The sequence below is a fragment of the Gymnoscopelus microlampas genome, assembly GCF_963454915.1.
Source record: "Gymnoscopelus microlampas genome assembly, chromosome: 3".
Lineage (NCBI taxonomy): Eukaryota > Metazoa > Chordata > Actinopteri > Myctophiformes > Myctophidae > Gymnoscopelus > Gymnoscopelus microlampas.
Genome location: NC_139940.1, coordinates 32,979,145 through 33,000,704, shown reverse-complemented (window position 1 = coordinate 33,000,704; position 21,560 = coordinate 32,979,145). Strand labels below are relative to the sequence as shown.

Genomic DNA, 21,560 nt, shown 5'->3' with positions numbered 1-21,560 from the left:
CGTCACTACGAATTGATCCACTTGTAACTCTCAGAGTTAAATGAACACAGAAGCTTTTACTGTGTAAGGGCTATATAGCCTCTTCCGTGGTAAACAAAAAGCTTATAATTAAATACAGTACATACCCTTTGATAGAGAGGACAGGTCAGTGAGCTGAGAAGGTGAGCAACAGGACCCGAGCTCCTGTCCTCCTTCATGCTTGAAAACAGTCCACTACCGCAGCACAAGAACACCGACAACTACACCTACAATAGTCCTCGCTAAAATAGTCCCACACTACTGCAACATCAAAGTACAAGGTCTCTAAAGGTTTACTAGAATACTAGTTGCTGAACAGTACCAGTTCACTGTAAAATGTCAAAGTTCATCAGTCTAGTGTCAGTCATCTAGAATAATCCACGGTCACTGGCACAGTCAAATCCACTGGAATAGTCTGCTATAATCCACAGCCAGCAGCTGACCCTCAATAGTTTCAAACAAGCACTGGTTTAAAGTAGTTCATATACTTTGGTGGCAACAACGATAATGAAACGATGCACACTGCTGCTCCTCACTACCTATCAGCAGTTCAACGCACTCTCCTGTCTGCCAGAAAGACGAGCATCCTCTCTGACGAGAGTGGGAGGCTGTTCTTGACAGCACATGAGGCAGTCGCCAAGCCACACACACACACACACACACACACACACACACACACACACACACACACACACACACACACACACACACACACACACACACACACACACACACACACACACACACACACACACACACACACACACACACACAGCTCCCCCTCTCCTCAGCTCTACATTACTCTTTTGCCGTGTCTGGGAACAGTCACAGAACTGTATGATATCAGTTTGTACACATCAAGTCAATTTACAGCCAATTATCGAATAATTACAGTGAGATCGGTAAGACTCTCAAAAGGGGACGTCAAACTCTGCCATGCTATTATACTTAACACCAAACCTGGCAGTTTGGTGTTGTTAGCAAGAGAGGAAATGAGAATGTAGCAAGATTTATGTTTGTGTCCCTGTACTCTGAGTGCATGTGTGTGTGTGTGTGTGTGTGTGTGTGTGTGTGTGTGTGTGTGTGTGTGTGTGTGTGTGTGTGTGTGTGTGTGTGTGTGTGTGTGTGTGTGTGTGTGTGTGTGTGTAAGTGCGTGTGTGCGTGCGTGCGGACCGGCCTTCTGTGCTGCTGTGTGTGTGTGTGTGTGTGTGTGTGTGAGGACAGGCCTTCTGTGCTGCTATTACACACACACACACACACACACACACACACACACACACACACACACACACACACACATGCATGCACACTGACAGATGGAGAGTCTTTTGTGTTGTTTTCATCTACGTAAGTTGTTGACGTTGGTAATTGTGTCACTGACAGTTCTGATAAGGGAGGTTATCAAAAAATAACAACAGTATAACTAGATTGAATGAATCAAGTTACTGTAGCTAATTGTGAGTAACAAAAATGCATTGTATTGTATCCCTTAATGCTGTCAACTAGTTTGCTATCTGTACAAAAGGCTGCCCATGAGAGAGTTAAGTGTGTGCTCGTTAAGTGTGTGGGTGCGCATGCACCTGCAGGTAATTGCATGAATGCACCTGCAGGTCATTTAGTGAATGAAGCTTTTCCCTTTTGCTCCCCTTGCATCTTTCAGAACAGAAGTGTGTCCAGTTCATATCAAGAAGTTGCTCCAACAGTTGTGCTCAAGTTTATCCTCAGTTTTGTGTGCGTTCCTGCAAATGTAAGTCCTATATTTATATATTATATTTCAAATGCTGTTCATTTGTGTTGTTGGATGTTGTTGGATGTGCCTTTGATGTCTTGTTTTGTAACGCTATGTTTGTGCACGTGGTAAATGGGTTGACAGATGGCAGTCAGTTTCAAGTGACTGTGAAATGTTGATGTTTATTCCATAATGTAGGCCCTATATTGTTTATGTTCCACTGTTTGTGTTGTATGACATCACATGTGTAATTGAACACTGGGCATTAGGCCTAATTATAAGTTCATTCTGATAAGTTGTCCATGTTGTATGCGTGCTGCTTTTTGTCAAGCATTGTCTGTTCGTACCTTGTCACTGTCCAGGGTGTTCTGGGAGGTGCGGGAGGCGATGGAGATGGTGTCGGGTTGACTGCTGGCATCTCCCTGGCTGTCCAGTTCCTCCCCATCCCTGCAGGCACATACAGTACCATTAAGTTCATTACTATGAACATTAAAAACAGCATAATCTTCAACATCACAATTAATCCCCTGAAGCATAACCAAGTCAACTCTGTGTCCAGAGTGAACCAATGCTTTTTTTGTGAGAGAGGGTTAATTGATCAATCAAATTATCAATCGCTCAATCAAAAAGTCATCTTCTCTTTGGGAGAAAGTGTTAACCTTCTTACAGTATATAGAAATAACGAAATCACCATTCCCAGTAGATAACGCCAGCAGCATTGCATTGGAGCAGTAATATTCTTCATTATAATTTAATTATTCATCTTATTTCTGGAATAACAGGACTTTTATGATATTGGTATTGACTATTACAAATATGTTATTTTGTTTTAAATATCCACAGGTTGACAAACTAGACTTATTTTTTAAGTCACATTTAATTTACAGTAAATTGTGTAGACATTCTACCCGGAAATACCGCGCTACACGTTTGTTTACAAACATTGTGGTCTGTGGCGTTAACCTACCGTCTGCCCTTGTGTTTAGCGGTGGTGGCTTTAGGCATGTGGATGGGCTCCTTCAGCGCCCCCCGGAGGTGAATGGTTCGTTCTTGAATCACCTCCCGTACGTGTTTGATCCAGTCCTGCTTGTTGTCTATGTTGGAAGCCTGTAAAACACACACACACACACACACACACACACACACACACAGTTAGCCGATTAAACGCTGTTTAACCTGGGTCCCGTATTGTACTACGTCTACCAAATCTCTTCACCGAAAATAGCCGACCTACAAGCCCACAACATGTCGTGTTTGACAGGTTTGGAGCTTGTAGATCGGGTATGTTCGCCCGCAGAATAGGGACACTAGGTTTCATGTGGTTGGTCAGTATGCAAGCACATACAGTAAATGCATTTTATCAATGGAAAATCACAGATTCTCAACTGGTAGCACAGCATGCGGTCCAATCCAGTGACAGCATTGCACTTCTGACGCCACGTTTGTTCCCTGTCATCATAGCACTTACAGTAATACTGCACACATGCACCCACACATTACGCACACACACACACACACACACACACGCACGCACAATGCACAACTCTGACAATTTCCTTTTTAACCCATTAAGACCTGAAGCCAATTCTACTAATGTCTTCTGAATCCCAACAGTTTTCTGAAAAACGTATGTTTCTATATCAGTGGTGCTCAAACTTCTTCATGTCAAGGACCCCCAAAATGATTTATTTGGCCGCCGACCGGTTACATAATGTCCATGTTTGTTTGGATAATCATCACAATTATGTAACGAGACGAATAAACTCAGGCATTATATACAATATGCAGGCACGCGCGCACGCACGCACGCACGCACGCATGCACACACACACACACACACACACACACACACACACACACACACACACACACACACACACACACACATGTACAATGTACAAATAAATATGCATGAGCACTCACACGCCTGTGCGTGCATATCTTCACTACACTCACACGAAGGACACATGCATACAGGATGCAATTGTGACTCATTCTGTGCTAACCAGCAGGAGTGTTTCTCAGTTCAGTCGATGACCCACCGACTGCTATGCTAATGTTTTTGTGGGCTGAGTGAATGTACATTATGAAAAAGTAAGAGTACACCCCCATAAAGGAAGTAACTTTCCTGAACTGAGAGAACAACGTGTAGGGTTTAGAATATGATGACACCTACACAGTGACGCTAAACCAGCTGACCGATGCGGAGGACTGCAGGGCAGTCATAGCTTTTAATGAGTTATAATTACAGTGAAGCAAAGAGTAAAATTTTCATTTCGCCCTCAGCCTTCCTCAGAGCAAAAATATAAAACACTATATGTACAGAGTAGAGAGAACACCTTAAGGGAGAAGTGATATTTACCTCCCCCTTTGGCCTCCTGAAAGGCCTGTTTTAAAGGAAGCCAGTGATCCACATTTTTTAAGGGATGGGGTCAGGGCGTTCCACACTTGGGTGGCAGTGCAGTAGAAGGAGAATTTACCCATGTTACCAGATCGTTGTTGTCGCTCCCTCTAGTATTGTGGCTGTGGGTGTCACTCACTTTTTGAGGTATTTAGTCAGATGGAGCTGGCTCGCCAATAATGACGTGTCATTGAGGCATTAAGCTGCGGTTAGCAGGCTGGTAGATGTTATAAAAGTAGAGGAGAAGAGACGTCTTAACCATGCGGGTATTGAGGGCATTGAGGGCAAAGTCGCATTGACTATTTTCCTCTATATTCAGATAGTAATCATTGCTACAGAGTGTTTGTTCAGTAACAGGAGTCTCCCTGTCTTTCCAGCTCTTTGGTAAACAGAAAATATATTTTCTGGTGGGTTGCCAATTTCGTCCAATCAGGAGAGAGTCCCATTCATCATCTTCAATGTTATGGTGTTCCAGTTCCAATTTTCTCCTTTCATTGTGTCATCACTTACAATTTCACTTGTTTATCCTGTATCCTGTGTGAGTTTACTCTCCTGGCTGGATAACATTTGTACCCCACCCTAAAAATGCAGTTTCTGCTTACTAAAGAGCTGGAGATACAGGGAGAACCCTGTTATTGAACAAACACTCTACATAGCAATGATGGTCAGAATATAGAGCTATTTAACACTTATTTTAACAAAAACATATAACTTACTGCACCTTTAACGTTGAGAGTGTACAAATGGAACCAAATGGACCTAAAAGTAAAAGGGCCTATTTGGTTCTATTTGCACACTCTCAGAGTTAGTTAACACTCATGGTTTTACAGTGATCATCATGTTTGCGTGGCCAATGGCCATACAGTACCTTAAGGACAATCTTATTGTCGTGGGTGGGGGTCCTTCCTACCCACAGGGCAAATTTACAGGGATCTCCCTCCACGTGCTCTGTGACCCCAAGCTCTGATGTCTGTGGGACATAAACATAATGATGAACACAGAGAGCTTAGGCAAGGAACGAGTCAGAAGGAGTCTATAGAATTTGAATTTCAAGTGTTGTAATAACTTAACATTATAATATTGGTGATATGTATCTATTGCTGATAAATAAATGATCACCAATTAAATGTAATCACTATATTGTTATTTAATCACTATAATCATCAACAGAAATTACAAATTAAGAGTCCACATTATTAATATGGCTACAAAATATTGCAATATATGAATCCAGAGTCGATGACTTACAAACAGCTTGCTCTTGTAGAGGTACTTGCTGCGGCCATTGGAGTCTTTGACGTCCTTGCTGAAGACTAGTGACATCTCAAAGAGGAAGAGGTGCCGGTCGCGACCCTTACGGATCAGAGTCTTAGGATCCCACACCTGGAAGGACTCCTGCAGAATCAGCTCTCCCTGGTTGTCTATGTTCCCATCAAAACCTGGGACGGTGAAACAGAATTTACACTTAGTTGTGTGCCGGTGTTGTGCACCGGAAAAAGCAGATCTACAAGCTCACAACATGTCGCAGCGCGGACGAGTTGTGAACTTGTAGAACAGCTATTCTTGGCTTTAGTTTTAGGGTTAAAAATGGCAAGAAATTGTAAAAATGGCATTCATAAAAGTAATTGTAGTACCAGTGTGTGTGTGTGTGTGTGTGTGTGTGTGTGTGTGTGTGTGTGTGTGTGTGTGTGTGTGTGTGTGTGTGTGTGTGTGTGTGTGTGTGTGTGTGTGTGTGTGTGTGTGTGTGTGTGTGTGTGTGTGTGCGTGTGCACGTGTGTGTGTACGCGTGTGTGTGTGTGGAGCAGTACTCACCATCCAGCATGGAGAGGTGCATGGCATCGTTAGCTCTCTTAGGGACACTGAGCATTACTTCCAGACCATCCTTGATCTCACCTTTACCCTCCTCACAGCATGTCAACAGCTCCTGTCATTTAAAAAACACACAAGCAAGCGCACAAACACGTTTATTTATTTATTTTCAGCAGTGGTTCTCATACACTTTAATTTCAAGGACCGCTACACCTCGGACAGTGGTGTACACAGACCTGTAAGGACCCTTTTAGAACCCCTTCAAAGAACCCTGAGGGTCCCTGAACCTCCTATTTAAGATACACTGATTTACGGTTTTACCAATTACCAATTTCCACATTATTGATAAACACATGTAAATGCATTACTTACTTTAAGAAGCAGCTGGTACTTGGTGATTCTCTGGACTGGTTTGATCAGATAGGAGGATATGGAGTTAGCAAGACGATGTCTCTGTTGGATCTCCTGCAAATACAAAATAAATAAATGAGCTAATGCTTTCATATCGCACCCATCACAGTGTCATTCTAAAGCATTTGGCAAAAATGAACAAATGAAAACCATTAGCTTGTTTTTTGTTTGTTTTTGTGTTATCAACCAAATAATTTGAACCGCAAATATTTCACACCACTCATGTATTTGATATATTTTAAACTCCAACATTCATTCTTTTAGATAATGACTTGAACTTGATGAAACTCAAACCCAGCATTATTTAAACTGAACCTAAGGTTATACATATATTTATTAGGCATATTAATAACAGCAAAAAAACATGTCACTTACATCAAAGTAGGGTCCAGCATGCTCCAAGATGAGCTGGGTGGAGTCTGGCTTGTTCTTACAGTAATTTACATACATCTGGAACTTATCCGCCTGAACAGAACAACATACAGTAAAAGATCACCACAAGATCTACAAAAAGATTTTAATCGTACTATTTACTTTGGAGTATTGGAGTATTGTATATCGGGCTAGATAAGAACATGCTGAAATATATATACATTTTTATATTATTATAAATATACATTTTTGTATATATATATATATATATATATATATATATATTATTATTTTTTATCAATCATTATCAAAACAAATTCATGGAAATTATGAAATTACAGTATAAATGTACAATTTCAGCTTAAAAGGTAGTGATCTGGAGTCCTCTTACCCAAGTGACAAAACAATGGCCCACATCTTCCGGCAACTGCTCATACTTCTCTAACTCCTTCAAGAAGATACTGCATGTGGACAGAAATACAGTATTATTATTTATTTTTTTAAGTGTGAGGAGATCTAAGTATATCCATCATTTCTGGGCCAATGCATGCTGCCAAAATGCAGAAACCAATGTTTTTTCCTGTGACGTTTTGCAGCAGTGGTGACATTTGAGGTTTGGGGTCCACGCACGGTCATCTATGTTTAACTTACTACATGATGGTGCAGAACTGGTCATTATAAAACACACTAACTGTGCAGATCAGATCACAACAAAAATACAACCGAGTTGGACACTGACCTTTCAAGGACCCCCAGTTTTGATATGCATACATTTTGTATCTCTAGGACCCCTATCTACACTGAAAAACTGTGTTAATTTAACTCCAAGAATATACAAATGGAACCAAATGGACCCATACAGTAAGTCAATTTGGTTCAATTTGTACACTCTTGGAATTACAAACCTGTATGGGTCCATTTGGCTCCTATCCTAACTATCAATCATTTGGCTGAGGACCCACTGGAACCCCCTCAAGGACCTCTGGGGGGGGGCACTGGACCCCACATTGAGAACCAGTGGCTTAATACAAATAGGGCCCTATTTTCGCCAGTGCCTTACCCATTATCCCTAAACTTCTTTGGCATTTTTTACTATTTTTAAAAACAGCCAATAGCCAATCTACAAGCTCACAACGTGTCGATGTAGATCGATCGGCTAGTTGAACCATAGTGTGGCTCTGTACTGACTTGTGGTGGAACTCGTAGAGGTCCTGCATGTTGCCGAAGATAATGTGTTCCTTGTTGACGATGCCCGGAGGGATCTCCTCCACCCCGCTGGTCATCTCCCACAAGTACGTCTAGAGAAACACACACAAAGTAGAAATAAACAACAACACATTTTTTTTTAAATCAAGTATTTCGGAGCATTAGAGAAATCTTAGCAGTTGCTTTCTTTACATAACCCCTTGAAACACACATATTGTACTGAGAGTGTAAAATGTACATACGGGTACATTTACACACTCGAGAGTTAAATAAACCTTCAGGATTTTGCCGTCTCAGTGCGACCCGATAATACCGCCATGTGATATAGTATAACACTTATAACACATCTCATGTCAGTAGTGAACTGAGCAATGAAAGTAAATGGGAAATGACACTAACACAACAAAAGAACTAACTATAACTAATAACTGTTTGTTACTGTGAGATATATACTGTATAGTCATAGACCAAATAAATGAGGCTCAATCACACGCCACCTCAAGCAGGGAAGAGAAGTAAAATGTATAGAATAGAAAACTTTCTGAGATATGGTTTCATTTATCTCTGTAGTATTTACTACTGTATTGTACTTTTACAGGTTTATGGGGTCTTGCATAATACTTACATCCATGCACTCTCGTAGGTCTCTGACGTAGGTCTTCTCTGTTTGAATGAGCTCAGCCATTATAAACCTGGAGAGAAACATTGAGAGAAGAGATGATTCTCCTTGAGTGGTCTTTAACCCATTTAGACCTGAGGCCGATTCTAAAAACACCTTCTAAATCCTGACCATAGACCGTAAAAAATAATGGATAAAGTGACGCCATTGGTTTCTACAGACCGTAAATCAAGCCTATTTTTCAGCGATTTCAAATCCGCCATCTTTCTACATCTGGTCCACAATGATAACGGAAATGAATGCTATTGGCTGCAACTGCAGCAAGGACTCAGTAGAACCAGTAGAAACCCTGGAAACATACCCTACTTTATCATTAATTAAAACATGTATGGGACCATAATTTACTAAACGCATATCATGATGATTTAAAAAAGACTTAAAACTAGCGATTGAAAACATAAATTGTTTATGAAAGGGTTTACTAAGGTAATAAAATCAAGTGTAAAGTTGTCAGGCTGTGCAGTGTTGAACAACTTTTGACCTGAATATGAAACTATCAAATCACATGGAGTACAAAAACTTCAAACACAGACCCCAAGAGTAAAAAGAAGCTAGTCTTAAAGCCTGATCACATTTATTTTTAACAGCCTCGTTATTCTACCCTCTAGCTGTTTCCAAATGATGGCTTTGAAGTTTAATATGGCATGAGCTCTGTATGGAAGGATGCAAGCATGCATGAATATGGTCCCATAATATGGTCCCCACTCCTTTGGGGTATTTGTCATGTATATTTGCACATACTGCCCTCAGCATTTAACCCATCCTAGCTATTTAGGAACAGTCGGCTGCTCTACGGGAGGCAGCATCCGGGTAACAGTTAGGGGCAGTGGTGGAAAAAAGTACTCACATTTTATACTTAAGTAAAAGTATCAATACTGCAATATAGAAATACTCTGTTACAAGTAAAGATCCGGAATTAAACATTTTCTTGAGTAAAAGTACAAAAGTATTGGTATAAAAATGTACTTAAAGTACTAAAAGTATAAAGTACTCATTATGCAGAATGTCCCATTTCACAAGTGTATTAAAATCTTTTGAAAATAGCAGATCTACAAGCTCGAGCTTGTAGATCAGCTATTTTACCATGTTTGCTCAGTTCCCAAGATTTTAAAGACGTCGATATGACCGAATACAATTCCCATTCTTCTGCACACACTTGTGAGATGTGTGTTTCACTCACTCTTTCCGTCGTGCTGATTTCCTCTTCTCCTCATTGAGTTCATGAGCAGCATCTCTCAGCTTCACCTCTAAACCTGGAGCGCTGGGAGGGATGATGTCCAGTTGTAGCCCTTTACTCTGAAAAACAACAAATAACAAACCAGGAAACGTGAGGGCACAATCAGACACAATGTTCAATGAACCCTTTAAGACCAGGAACGCATCGGTGTCATTTTAAGATTTATTTGGCTATTCAAATATAGCAGATATACTGCACAAGCTCATTATAGCGTGGCACTCGGTGCCATGCTACGAGCTTGTAGATCTGCTATTTTTGAAATCTCAAACATTTGTGCAAATATTTGAATATATATATATATTTTAAAGGGAAAGTTTTGACTGAAATCTACTTCTGGGGGGTCCCTGGAACAAAATATTTTGAGATGCGGGTCGGTGGCCAAAACATATCATTTTGGGGGTCCTTAACATGAAAAAGTTTGAACCACTGATATAGAAACGTGTTTTTTTTTCCAGAAAACCTTTAGGATTTAGAAGACATTAAATGTCTTCTTTGTAGAATCGGGTCCTCAGGTCTTAAAGGGTTAATATCTAAGCTTAAAAGATTTTACTGCCTTAATCCTACTATTTTACTGCAATCCTACTGTCCTATCCTATCCTACTATAATCATACTATCCTATCCCACTATCCTACTATAATCCTACAATCCTATCCTACTGTCCTACTATAACATGAGGAAAGCTCTGTCCTTCTGTCTGTCATTCTGAGTCTGACCTCATCCATTTTTCTCCTCAGCGGGTTGACCAATGGAAACTGAACTTGCATGTGCATGGACCACTGGCATATGAAGAGTGGGGTAGCCCATGTTTAACGTTTCCCAATGTTTAAGCTTGTTTAGATGGGGTCCACGGCCAAATATATGTATCAATGTGGGGGTCCTTGACATGAAAAAAGTTTGAGAACTACTGTTGTAAAGGTCAAGGACTTTGATTTAAACACATAGTAAGCAGCAGATCCAAGGCTGGGCGCACGCTGCCTACAGACTTGGTGCACCAATATGTAGGTTTGTGTGTTAAATATAGAGCAGAAGCTTTAATTACGAAACAGTCTTCATAAGTTGTGTCGGCAAGAACCCACAGTAGCACACAGCATGCTACAGCGATGTGACATGTGTTTTTCTTCTCTGTGGGTTGGTATTTTAAAATGTATTGAAAATGATTTGTAACTTTTCCCCATATTTAAAATGCTTATTAGCAATTTTCCATGGGCTTTGAAATCTGTAGTCAGGTATGCAAATAGTTTGCCTACCTGAGGGTTGTGCCCTCAGTATGGACTAGTTCTTCTTTAATCTTTAACCACTTAATTGTTGATCTCATGGGTCTATACTTGGTCCCTTCCTTTTCCCCCTAATATCAGCGAATCTCTTTGCTGATATTAGCCGATCTATAAGGTTACAACGCGTTGGACACCTTGTGAGCTTGTAGATCAGCTTTTTTCACTGAACGGGACGCTAGGGTTTATTTGGTTAAATAATAGAAAAGTATATAACCATGTAACATCTCATTGTGCTAGTTGGGAGAAACAATGACGAAAGATTGATATGTGGACTTTTGACTCTGTACTCTAGATTCTGAACTGTCATAATTACATATGATGAGATTTGACATAATAATGTCAAATGATAATTCCAAATACACCTAAACTAAAGTTATACATGTAGGTAAACAATGGGAAATGTCAACTTAACTGAAAGAAGCTATGGACAATACAATACATTTGATGCTTCCTTTAAAATAAGATATTCCCTTTCTTTCTTTAAATATGTGGGGGCTTACAGTCCAGGCGTAGTGTTACTGAAGCCTGGTTATACAAGTCTTGCACAATAAAAAAAATATGCATCAGTCTCTCAGTGTCAACTCTCATCAAATAGACTATAATCTAGCTACATACAGTCCAAAAGAGAGCAACACATGCTTTTCTTTCTAAAAGACCGATCCCTCCAGTCAGGGGGAGATGAGATTTGCTCAGCTGAATCCCAGCGATCTGGAGTACTCACAGCCTTGTTGGAGTCGGAGGATATGCCCAGGGCTGTCTCCAGACAGGTGCGGTACTTGTCCATGCGGACAGAAAAGTCCCGGTAGCGCTTGTCCACAGAGGACACCCATTTCTTTATCTCCAGGGCGTGGGCATGCCCCTTGTCACAAAACCCATCTGCCAACTGGATCAGCAACTTCACTCGCTCTTTGGTTTGCTGTCCGCGGAGAGAAATAATAAAGGACAGGGGAACGGATGGAGGGGAAGAGGGGAGGGGTGGTGTGTGAGAAAGAGAGAGAGAGAGAGAGAGAGAGAGAGAGAGAGAGAGAGAGAGAGAGAGAGAGAGAGAGAGAGAGAGAGAGAGAGAGAGAGAGAGAGAGAGAGAGATAGAGATGGGATCGTTTTTGTTAGAGAGAAAGAACAGATGAGGAGCGATAGGTAGACAGGTTAAAGGGAGAGGTGGAGAGAGATGGAAGAAAAGAGAGGGAGAGAGAGGGATGGGTGTGTCATCTGATGAGTATAATGGCTGGTACAGCTACACAATAATGGTGACACAGCAAACAGACAGACGGGACAATACACTGCCCTGGGAATGGGCCTCACAGAAGAGAACAGGGGTATGCAAGCGCACGCATAAACACACAGACATACTGACATGGACACAAACAACACAACAAGCATAGCATCTGGCACAAATACATATCTAGCTGACCCGTTTTCCACTTCTGAATACTATTCAAATGTTCATGTGATTTCTGGCTAGTTTTTTAACCACTTGAACCCTCATTACTTGGGGAACTTGACCAGGGTGGGTCGCCTCTATACTTGGTCCGCTCTTTTTTCCTCCTGACACCAAGTCTCTTCGTCGAAAATAGCCGATGTACAAGCTCACAATGCGTCGATGGATTGGGAACTTGTAGATCAGCAATTTGTTGTTGAATGTTCCCTCCAGAATAGGGATTTTAGGGTTCGAAAAATGTAAATGTGCTATCATACATTTGCAGGAACAGGAAGAAAATAAACTGCAAGTTAAGATAAAACTTAGTTTTAGGAACTTTTCCTAAGAAGTGAAAAACAGACAAACAAACATGCTGCCTGGTTCAAATGCACATGCATACACACACACCTTGGCTGTAATCTGGAAGTCTTCGTGTTCTTTGAGAAGCTCTTGTGTGTGGTGTATACTGGAACCAGTGGAGGTGTGAGTGGACAGGTAGAACTCTCCAGTGTCATGGATCCATTCCAGGGCCTAAAGTGAGGACAGTGTCAAGTAAGTAGACCTCATAGAAATAAATGGGTAAAGAACATATATGTAGAATCGGCTTCAGGTCTCAATGGGTTAAGTTACTCGTTCTCACCATTGCTCAATTGGAAATCTACATGGCTCTACAGTACATAGTTTAAATTCTTCCGTTTTGCATTTGTTCTACTTTCTAACTGGGCCACCAGGACAGTGGCTTTATTGGCCGTACATGACCCATTTGGACCAGTGAGGCACAGATGAGAGGACTCGACCAGGACGAGTTTGGATCCTGGGGGTAAAAACCTTATTAGCCATGGCCTAAAAACTGCCAGTTTTCTTAACCGTCACATTCCAGTGTTGGCTGCGTTACTACCCCAACGCCACCAGAGGGAGCAAAATGACTGTCATTTTCATTTGCAAGTTTCAGAGTTTGTCCAGGCTGAGCTACGGCCGCCTTTCTACAGCCCCTTTTGTGGGACTGAAGAAAATAAGCTGGACTGAAATGCAGCAGTAATAACATTTGAACATGTTGTGTTTGTACTAAATACAACATTCGAAAAGTGAAAAGCAACAGTTTCCTAGCAAAGGCCGATCAAGTAGGTGTAATAGGCACCATGACTGCCACTAAAAACTCACAAATGCCCAAACTCTCTCTATGGAGTTACTTTAGCCAGCATTTCAGATACATGTTAGGTCAGAGCATATTTGTCCTTAACTCAGTAATAAAATATCAAACCTTCTGTGTGATACATGTGATATGATGTGAGAGTCATGTGCTGTGACCAAGAATCCCATAACTTGTATTTTGAAAACCTCCTTTACACTGCACCATTACAGACACATAAAAAGCAGCAGTGCAGAGAAAACAGTTTTCAGTTGTAACTGAAATAATGGACAAATAATCGTAATGAAAGATTAGATTTCTTGCTACTCACTGTGCTGTGCCGTGCACAAAGAAATCCATGCATGTATGTACAGTGTACATGCATGGATTTCTATGTGCACGGCACATCACACTACAGTACACACACACACACACACACATGCGCGCGTGAGCACACACACACACACTCATGAACACGAACATGAACACGCACACAAACACAAACACGAACACGCACAGTGAACCCACCTGTTTGGCGCTGCGTTCAAACACCACGTACTGTTGACATTGGTCCAGTCTCCTCTTCCTCATGGTCCAGAAGTGCAGCACTCTGTTCTCTCTCTGGAGCAACTCATTCAAGATGTCTGACGAAACAATGCAGGCAAACACAGGACGTCATTCATCCAGCCATGAAGTTGCACAGAAGCATATCAAAACACGGATGAAGAGCACTTATTCATTCTCGTGCCCGAGTCTGAAAGGGCTCCCTGTTCACGTATAGTGTAGCTGGAGTTTAATGGTGATGCTTCATTATGCTGCTAGGAGCAAACATGAGCACACAGTAAGAGGAGCAGCCGAGTGTTAAAGGCAATGTAAGTGATGTTTTTTGGTTAAAACAAAAAAAGGTTTTGTGGAAAAGTTATAGCTCTTTAATCTATATTCAGATAGTAAGCATGTGTGTTCAGTAACAGGGCCTCTCCGTCTCTCCAGCTCTTTAATAAACAGAAAATACATTTTCAGGTGGGTTGTCAATTTCATCCAGTCAGGAGAGAGTACCCTGTTTCCTGCATGAGTTCTCTCTCCTGATTGGATAATATTGATATCCCGATCTGATCTAGGGTTTTTTTTAAGGTCAGGGAGACAGGCAGACCCCTATTACTGAACAAACATACTATAGTAATGTTTACTACCAGACTATAGAGCTATTTAACGCTTATTTGGACAAAAACATATTACTACACCTTTAATTTAACTCAGAGAGTGTGCAAGTGGAACCAAATAGACCCGTTAACTTAACACCCAGGATTTTACAGTGGACTGTGTGGTGAAGACTCTGCTCACACAGAAAGAAAGCCTTGTGGATCCAATACTTACTCTTGACCTGAGTCTCAGGAGCCTTGACATGGGCCAGCATGCCCGGCATGTTGACGCTGTTTCTGTGCAGGTACTTCAGGAAGACGTCAGCGTTACGCCTGGCTAACGTACAGGCCTGTCCATGGAAAGCATTAACACAACAAGATTACTTCTATACATAAAGTTAAAGGCTTCATGAAAACATGATATATATACTGTACAGTGTGTGTGTGTGTGTGTGTGTGTGTGTGTGTGTGTGTGTGTGTGTGTGTGTGTGTGTGTGTGTGTGTGTGTGTGTGTGTGTGTGTGTGTGTGTGTGTGTGCGTGCGCGCGCGCGCGCGCGCGCGCGCGCGCGTGCGTGCGTGCGTGCGTGCGTGCGTGCGTGCGTGTGTGTGTGTGTGTGTGTGGTATACAATATACTGTACATAATGCCTATGGTTGGTGCATTACGCTTATTACACTGAATAAAGACAGTGAACATTTACAAATTAAGCATTTTAAACAGAAGATAGAAACTGGAATGTAATGAACACCATAAAGTACAGGCTGAAAACATTGGTAGATACAAAAAATAGTAGGGGTGTAACAATACAAGTATTCATATTGAACCAGCTTTCTGTTCGGCACGCACTACGAACAGAACAATATGCTCTTTTTGATCAACTTTGAACAATGTGCTCTGCGCTTAAGGCGGTCCATATGACGTCACATCAGGCAAGTTGCAGCATGCTGTCTGCCCCTCCCACCCCCCCCAAAAATAAACCCAGCTCCAGTCACAGGGACAAGCTGAGAGGCCCGCTACGCTAATGATAGAGAGACCAGAAACAGAACATCAGCAGGTGTGGCGTTCCCTGTGAATTACGAGGGCATTATTGGCAAGAAAGTGGCTGAGAAAAAGACAAGGGTATGTCGAGCATGAGCGGTTTACTGTAACGTCAGTCGACATTACCCCAGTGAGTCAAACAACGAGTGAGATACACGCTGCAAACCATCCCCGTGGCATTTTGGCACCCATACCCACCTGATTCAAACAGGGCAAAAATAAATCACCACGGTGATTGGTATATTTATTGCCACGGATATGATACATGCTCTGTATTGCAAAATGCAGGCATTACGAATCTTCTTAATGTAATTGAGCCCTGTTACACTGCATCTTCACAAGCCCATCAAAAACGTAATAGGCTCTATGCACAGCAGCCATATTGGACAAAAATTGGGCCCCTTCCTTACTTCCTTCACAGGTGTTACCAATGATCCTAATGAAGGCTCTGTTCCTTTTAGTGTAGCACAGTGGTTCTCAAACTTTTACATTTCAAGGACCCCCATAACTCTGAGAGTGTACAAATGGAACCAAATGGACCCTCCCGGGTCCATTTGGTTCCATTTGTACACTCTCAGAGTTACACCCCCTCAAGGAACCATGAGGGTCCCTGGACCACACTTTGAGACCCACTAGTGTTTCTAGTGAGCCAACATGCACAATATCAGCACCCTGCCTCTGTTTGACCAGAATGGAACAGAGCCTTCATTAGTATCATTGGTAACACCTGTGAAGGAAGTAAGCAGAGGCCCAATTTCTCTCCAAAATGGCTGCTGTGCATAGAGCCTATAGACGGATTTCCGCGCGACGTCATCACAGAGCAGAATGCGCAATCTGCGCATGCCCGGGTGAAAGGCGCGTTCGAAAATACAGCCCTGAGCGGCAGTGAGCGCACTGGCCAATACAAACTAATAGGCGAGTGTGCTCCGGTGCGTAATTTCCAAACGCACCCATAGGCTTCCCCCTCCTCTGCGCGGTCATATTCCTCTCATGTTTACTAACAGGAAACCCGTCTATTGTTTGTATTTAGTTTTATAACTATACTGCATTTAATGTGTAACATGGAGCTGTTTTAGTTTTATACTGTATGCTGCTAAGAATACACCCCAACAGATGGGTCAGTAATAGCTCTGTCACTGTCACAAAGTAAAAAAGATCATACTTAATGTTTATGTCTCTTATATAGAAAATATACTGAACACCTCTGTATCGTATCGTGCCATGATTTCTGTTAACTGTTACAACCCTCATAAATAGACTGATTGTTGACCTTGAGGAAGGCTTCTTTCTGCTCCAGGTGCTTGCTGATCATGGGAATGACATGGTCCGTCTCGCTGTTGGGGCCCAGTTTATCAGCCCCGCCACACCAGTCCTCCTCCCTCTTATACTCCTGCTCCAGGCTTTCCAACACACTGCACACCTGCAACACAGATACACATTAACTATGCTCAGTGTTCACCTGAAAGTGTACAAATGGAACCAAATGGATCCTTAGTTACACACTTGTAACTCTGAAAGTGTACTTAATGGAACCATTACAGGGCACTTACAGGTTCCGATTCCATTTGTACACTCTCTGAGTTAAATGAACAGGTGTGTAGGTACAGCACATGTTCATACCTGTTCAGAGGTCTTGTAGAATGCCACCGACGCGTTGACTAGCTTTAGTCTGTCTTCCATCTTCAGCATCAGTTGCTGCCAGTGGTCTGCCACCTACAGTCCAAACACAGACACAACATTTTATTCGCTGAAATCAAATAAATCATTTCACAAAACCTCACTCCACTGAGCATATTATTTTCCTTTAGGCATCTGCCCCTGTCTGTGTGTTAGTCTGTCCAGTCTGTTAGTCAGCTAATATTGCAAACTACTGCACTGATCAGCGTAGTTGATGTACTTGTATGTTTCTTGTTTACACTGCCAGCAGGCCAAGGAGCTCAAATCCTGAATATTTTTCACATTGGTCACGGACACACACATGTTATTTTTGTGAATTCATAATCTCAGATCAACCGTCCCTCCAGGCTATGGGATATGTGTCTGCAAGGCTATGGAGTGCAGCTAGACAATTGGGTGCAAGCTGTCCATCCGGTGTATCGGATCTGCTGCTAGCTGTGGCTCATTTCAAATGTTATGTAACCTCTGTTCCTACAGTGACAAGTTGACATACATTAGTCAGCTATGACTGACCACACAATCCATATGATGCATGTGCAAACAGAGAGAGAGAGAGGGGGGGGGGGAACAGATGGACAGATAACACACCTGCATGAGCACATGCGTGCACGCACACCGGACACAGATAGAGAGAGTCACACACAACACACACACACACGCATGGGAGAACGACGCCATTCAGTTAAAGCAAACATGTGATTAACACCAACATCTATCTATAAATTCTCTGAATCTGAATCTCTGTGTGTGTCTGTCTCGGGCATAACTCGGGCACCATCCAACCGTTTGACCTCAAACTTGGCGTGTGTGACTCAGACGACCCGAGGGTGTGCAGTGCAGAGTGTGCAATGGCCAACTGGCATCGTTCCCAACTTCCGTCGCTCCCGAGTAGGCTGGCGCCTGTTTCTAACTGTGGTAACAGGTTCCACACAGCTGGGTACAGCGAGTGCAGGTATAATGGGTATTGCATAACCGGGTGGGCATGCATTCCAAACTGGCATCGTTCCCAATTTACATCGTTCCTGACTTGTGTAGTCCCCAAGTAGGCTGGGGTCAGAAGGTCACCGGTCTAGTACTGCTAAATAGTACTGCTAAACATACCGTACTCACCTATGATGGGCACACAGGCAAGACAGAAGTATAGACAGGCAGGTTGACGTTACTGCGTCAGACAGAGTAAGCGTCGTTAATGGGGGCGTGCCTGCATGCCGCTGGAGTTTCGCACAGTATACAGTGTATGAGGGGATGTACCTTCTCCGCACAGTCTCTGATCATGTCCATGTCATAGTGGTTAGCCTGGAGTAATGCCTCAGCCTTCTGTTGAACCTGCAGAGCGCTCTGATGGGTCTTCTACGGATGGAGAGAAAATAAATATAATTTACGACCATCTCTGATCATACACACACTATGAAGATGTTTCAGGGAGTCAGTTGTCAACTGCAGACATTTTACAATAGAGGTAAGAGACCAGATCAGCTAGGGAAAGAGGAGAGATGTTTTTGAATCAGTTAGCCAGAATTGAGCCTGCAAAGCACTGTAGTGATCTTTTTCTTTTTAGGGTGGATAAGGTTAAAACATTTAGTTATGAAGGGCTGAAGGGCAGAGGGTGGGAAATCAGCACAGTTACAGTAATGTTCCCATCAGATCTTTTTCAAAAATACCAACCTCATATAGTCTTTGATGATGATTCACTTAAGTTTTATAGCCCCTACAGTGATAAACATTAAGTTGAACTCTTATTAGACCCAACAAAAAATGACTTAATTTCTATAAATTGCACACCCCAAGAAGCCTTGAATTCATGGAGATTTATTTTGTTTTCCCCTCGAATTTCTGAGCCAATAATTTGATGACCGGGTCATTAGTCAATAGGAGACTCAGTAGGAGACTCTTTGGGTAAGAGACTCTTTGAATCTCCTTCCGGAGACTCCGCCGGACATCAAATTATTGGCTCAGGAATCCGACAAAAACATTCGAGTCCAGTTTTACTCTCAGAATTCAAATAACACTGAGGATTTTACTGCGTACGTATGTAAAAGGAGATGATGGGTGGAAGAAATGGGGGAGGACAAGGAGGAAAATGAAGTGAGAGAAGGATGAGAAGAATAATTGACAGTGGAGAGGAAGGCACATCGCAGTACAAATCATTATCATTCCTCAGTTCTCAAAGGGTTAAGCAATTTGTTCAATTTATTCATTTATAAACTTTTCTGTAAAAAAAAAGGAGCTTTTCATAAAAGACCATTTAAAAAATATGACTAATCTTGAGATGTAAGAAATGGGGATTCACCAGAACAAACCCATGACCCATTTTGAGTCCCACCCCAGCGCTCTGAAAGCACTGTTATGAGGTTGAACAGTATAGCTAAATACCAGAGCTTTATTGCAATGTTTCAGACAGGAAATATGTATTAAAATTCCAGCATCGCATAAAATATGGATGATGAAGTTAAAGTAATAACCATAAACAGATCTTGTCTGCTCTTTGGGGATGGATTTGTGTGTGTGTGTGTGTGTGTGTGTGTGTGTGTGTGTGTGTGTGTGTGTGTGTGTGTGTGTGTGTGTGTGTGTGTGTGTGTGTGTGTGTGTGTGTGTGTGTGTGTGTGTGTGTGTGTGTGTGTGTGTGTGTGTGCGTGTGTGTTTCAGCCCTGTGGAAGTAGGTCAGGTACAGGCCTGCATTACAATGAGCCAGGCTCAGGAGCGTTCAAAGAAAATGTACCCTGCATAATCAGTGATAAAATAAGAGAGAGAGAGAGAGAGAAGGGGGGGGGCATAGAGAGAGACAGAGAGGGGGGAGAGAGAGGGAGAGAGAGAGGGAGAGAGAGAGAGAGAGAGAGAGAGAGAGAGAGAGAGAGAGAGAGAGAGAGAGCAATGTACTGTAACTGTATGACTTCTGATGAGGAGGGTAAAAGGTACAAACTTCCGACATGAACCAGCATTTTTAAAGAGTTTCAGATGGGAGCATGGTTGAAGGATGAAGGGGGACAGTGGAGGTGGCAGGGGAGCAGAGGGAGGCTGAGGAAGATGAGAAGGAAGGGAAGGACACAAAAGTGTAGATAAAAAATGATGAGGGTGAGGAAGGAGCAGGAAAATGAACGGACACAGATGAAGGAGTCAGATGAGGAGTGGAGTGTACAGTAGGTACTGAAATATGGCTGACTTAGATTTGTGGGGGGGGGGGGGGCGCATGGTGATGTCTCTGTGAGCGAAGATGCATCCATGTAGAGTAAAACCCCATTTATCTGATACACTCTCATCTGAACTTATATTGGTTAACAAAACCTGGTAATTTCTCTTAAAAACAAATGCTTAATGCTCTTGAAAAAAAATCCTGAGGTGCTTGAATGGCAAAAATGATCTTCAAATATTTTACCAGCTAAAAGAGGTTAAGAAATGTGAAGCAAATGTGCATTGAAAATGTAATGGCTTCCCCTCGTTTAAAACTTGTTTAGTTTAGTATCGTTTTGTTTCTTTTGGTATATCCATTTTCTATTCTAAACGAATTGATTCGCATTATGTGGGGAACAAAAACAATGCGACGCCAACCAGAACCAACGACCGGACACACGATTATTCTTTCCCTTTTTTCTAAACCGGATCACACAGTTTTAGAATGAATACCAGTGACGCGAGGTTAGAACTGCAATAAGTCAAGCTGGACTTTTAATTACAGTATAAACTAGAAAAGGGTGCTCCTCGGAGCACAGGTCTGGGTAGGCCGGGTTGCCTACCCCGGGCCCGCAAACTTTGGTAATAGCCACTTGGAATGGGATCTGAAAAATCTAACACATCTTGATCACATGACCCCAGAGATAATGAGTACCCATTTGTGTGAGGTTTTGGACAAAATTAGTAGTAGCAAAAACTGTGTTTTGAAGAAAACACACTATGGCAGAAACTGAAATCTGGCACAAATCGGGCATATAACTTGGGTCATGATCACTTTTCACTTTGCAGGTTTTTATTTTTGGTCATTTGAAACAATATGCTCAATTATTCTCAAAACATAGCACATAACACACAA

The 21,560-nt window shown here is 42.1% G+C and overlaps 1 protein-coding gene across 3 annotated transcripts in view; it reads right to left on the bottom strand.

Moving 5' to 3' along the window:
- The window catches only part of triob (trio Rho guanine nucleotide exchange factor b), a 154,961-nt gene that overhangs the window by 35,475 nt on the left and 97,926 nt on the right, over positions 1–21,560 (bottom strand). For all 3 annotated transcript variants that reach the window (XM_084053314.1, XM_084053316.1, XM_084053315.1), the window contains 18 exons: positions 18,788–18,886; positions 17,480–17,572; positions 17,130–17,279; positions 15,058–15,172; positions 14,212–14,327; positions 12,963–13,085; positions 11,859–12,053; positions 9,806–9,921; positions 8,572–8,638; positions 7,929–8,038; positions 7,132–7,201; positions 6,744–6,833; positions 6,330–6,422; positions 5,961–6,072; positions 5,397–5,587; positions 5,017–5,118; positions 2,715–2,854; positions 2,095–2,194 (listed from right to left, as the gene is read on the bottom strand). In XM_084053314.1, coding sequence (XP_083909440.1) covers positions 2,095–2,194; positions 2,715–2,854; positions 5,017–5,118; positions 5,397–5,587; positions 5,961–6,072; positions 6,330–6,422; positions 6,744–6,833; positions 7,132–7,201; positions 7,929–8,038; positions 8,572–8,638; positions 9,806–9,921; positions 11,859–12,053; positions 12,963–13,085; positions 14,212–14,327; positions 15,058–15,172; positions 17,130–17,279; positions 17,480–17,572; positions 18,788–18,886 — 2,082 coding nt within the window. The remainder of the gene's footprint in view (positions 1–2,094; positions 2,195–2,714; positions 2,855–5,016; positions 5,119–5,396; positions 5,588–5,960; positions 6,073–6,329; positions 6,423–6,743; positions 6,834–7,131; positions 7,202–7,928; positions 8,039–8,571; positions 8,639–9,805; positions 9,922–11,858; positions 12,054–12,962; positions 13,086–14,211; positions 14,328–15,057; positions 15,173–17,129; positions 17,280–17,479; positions 17,573–18,787; positions 18,887–21,560) is intronic.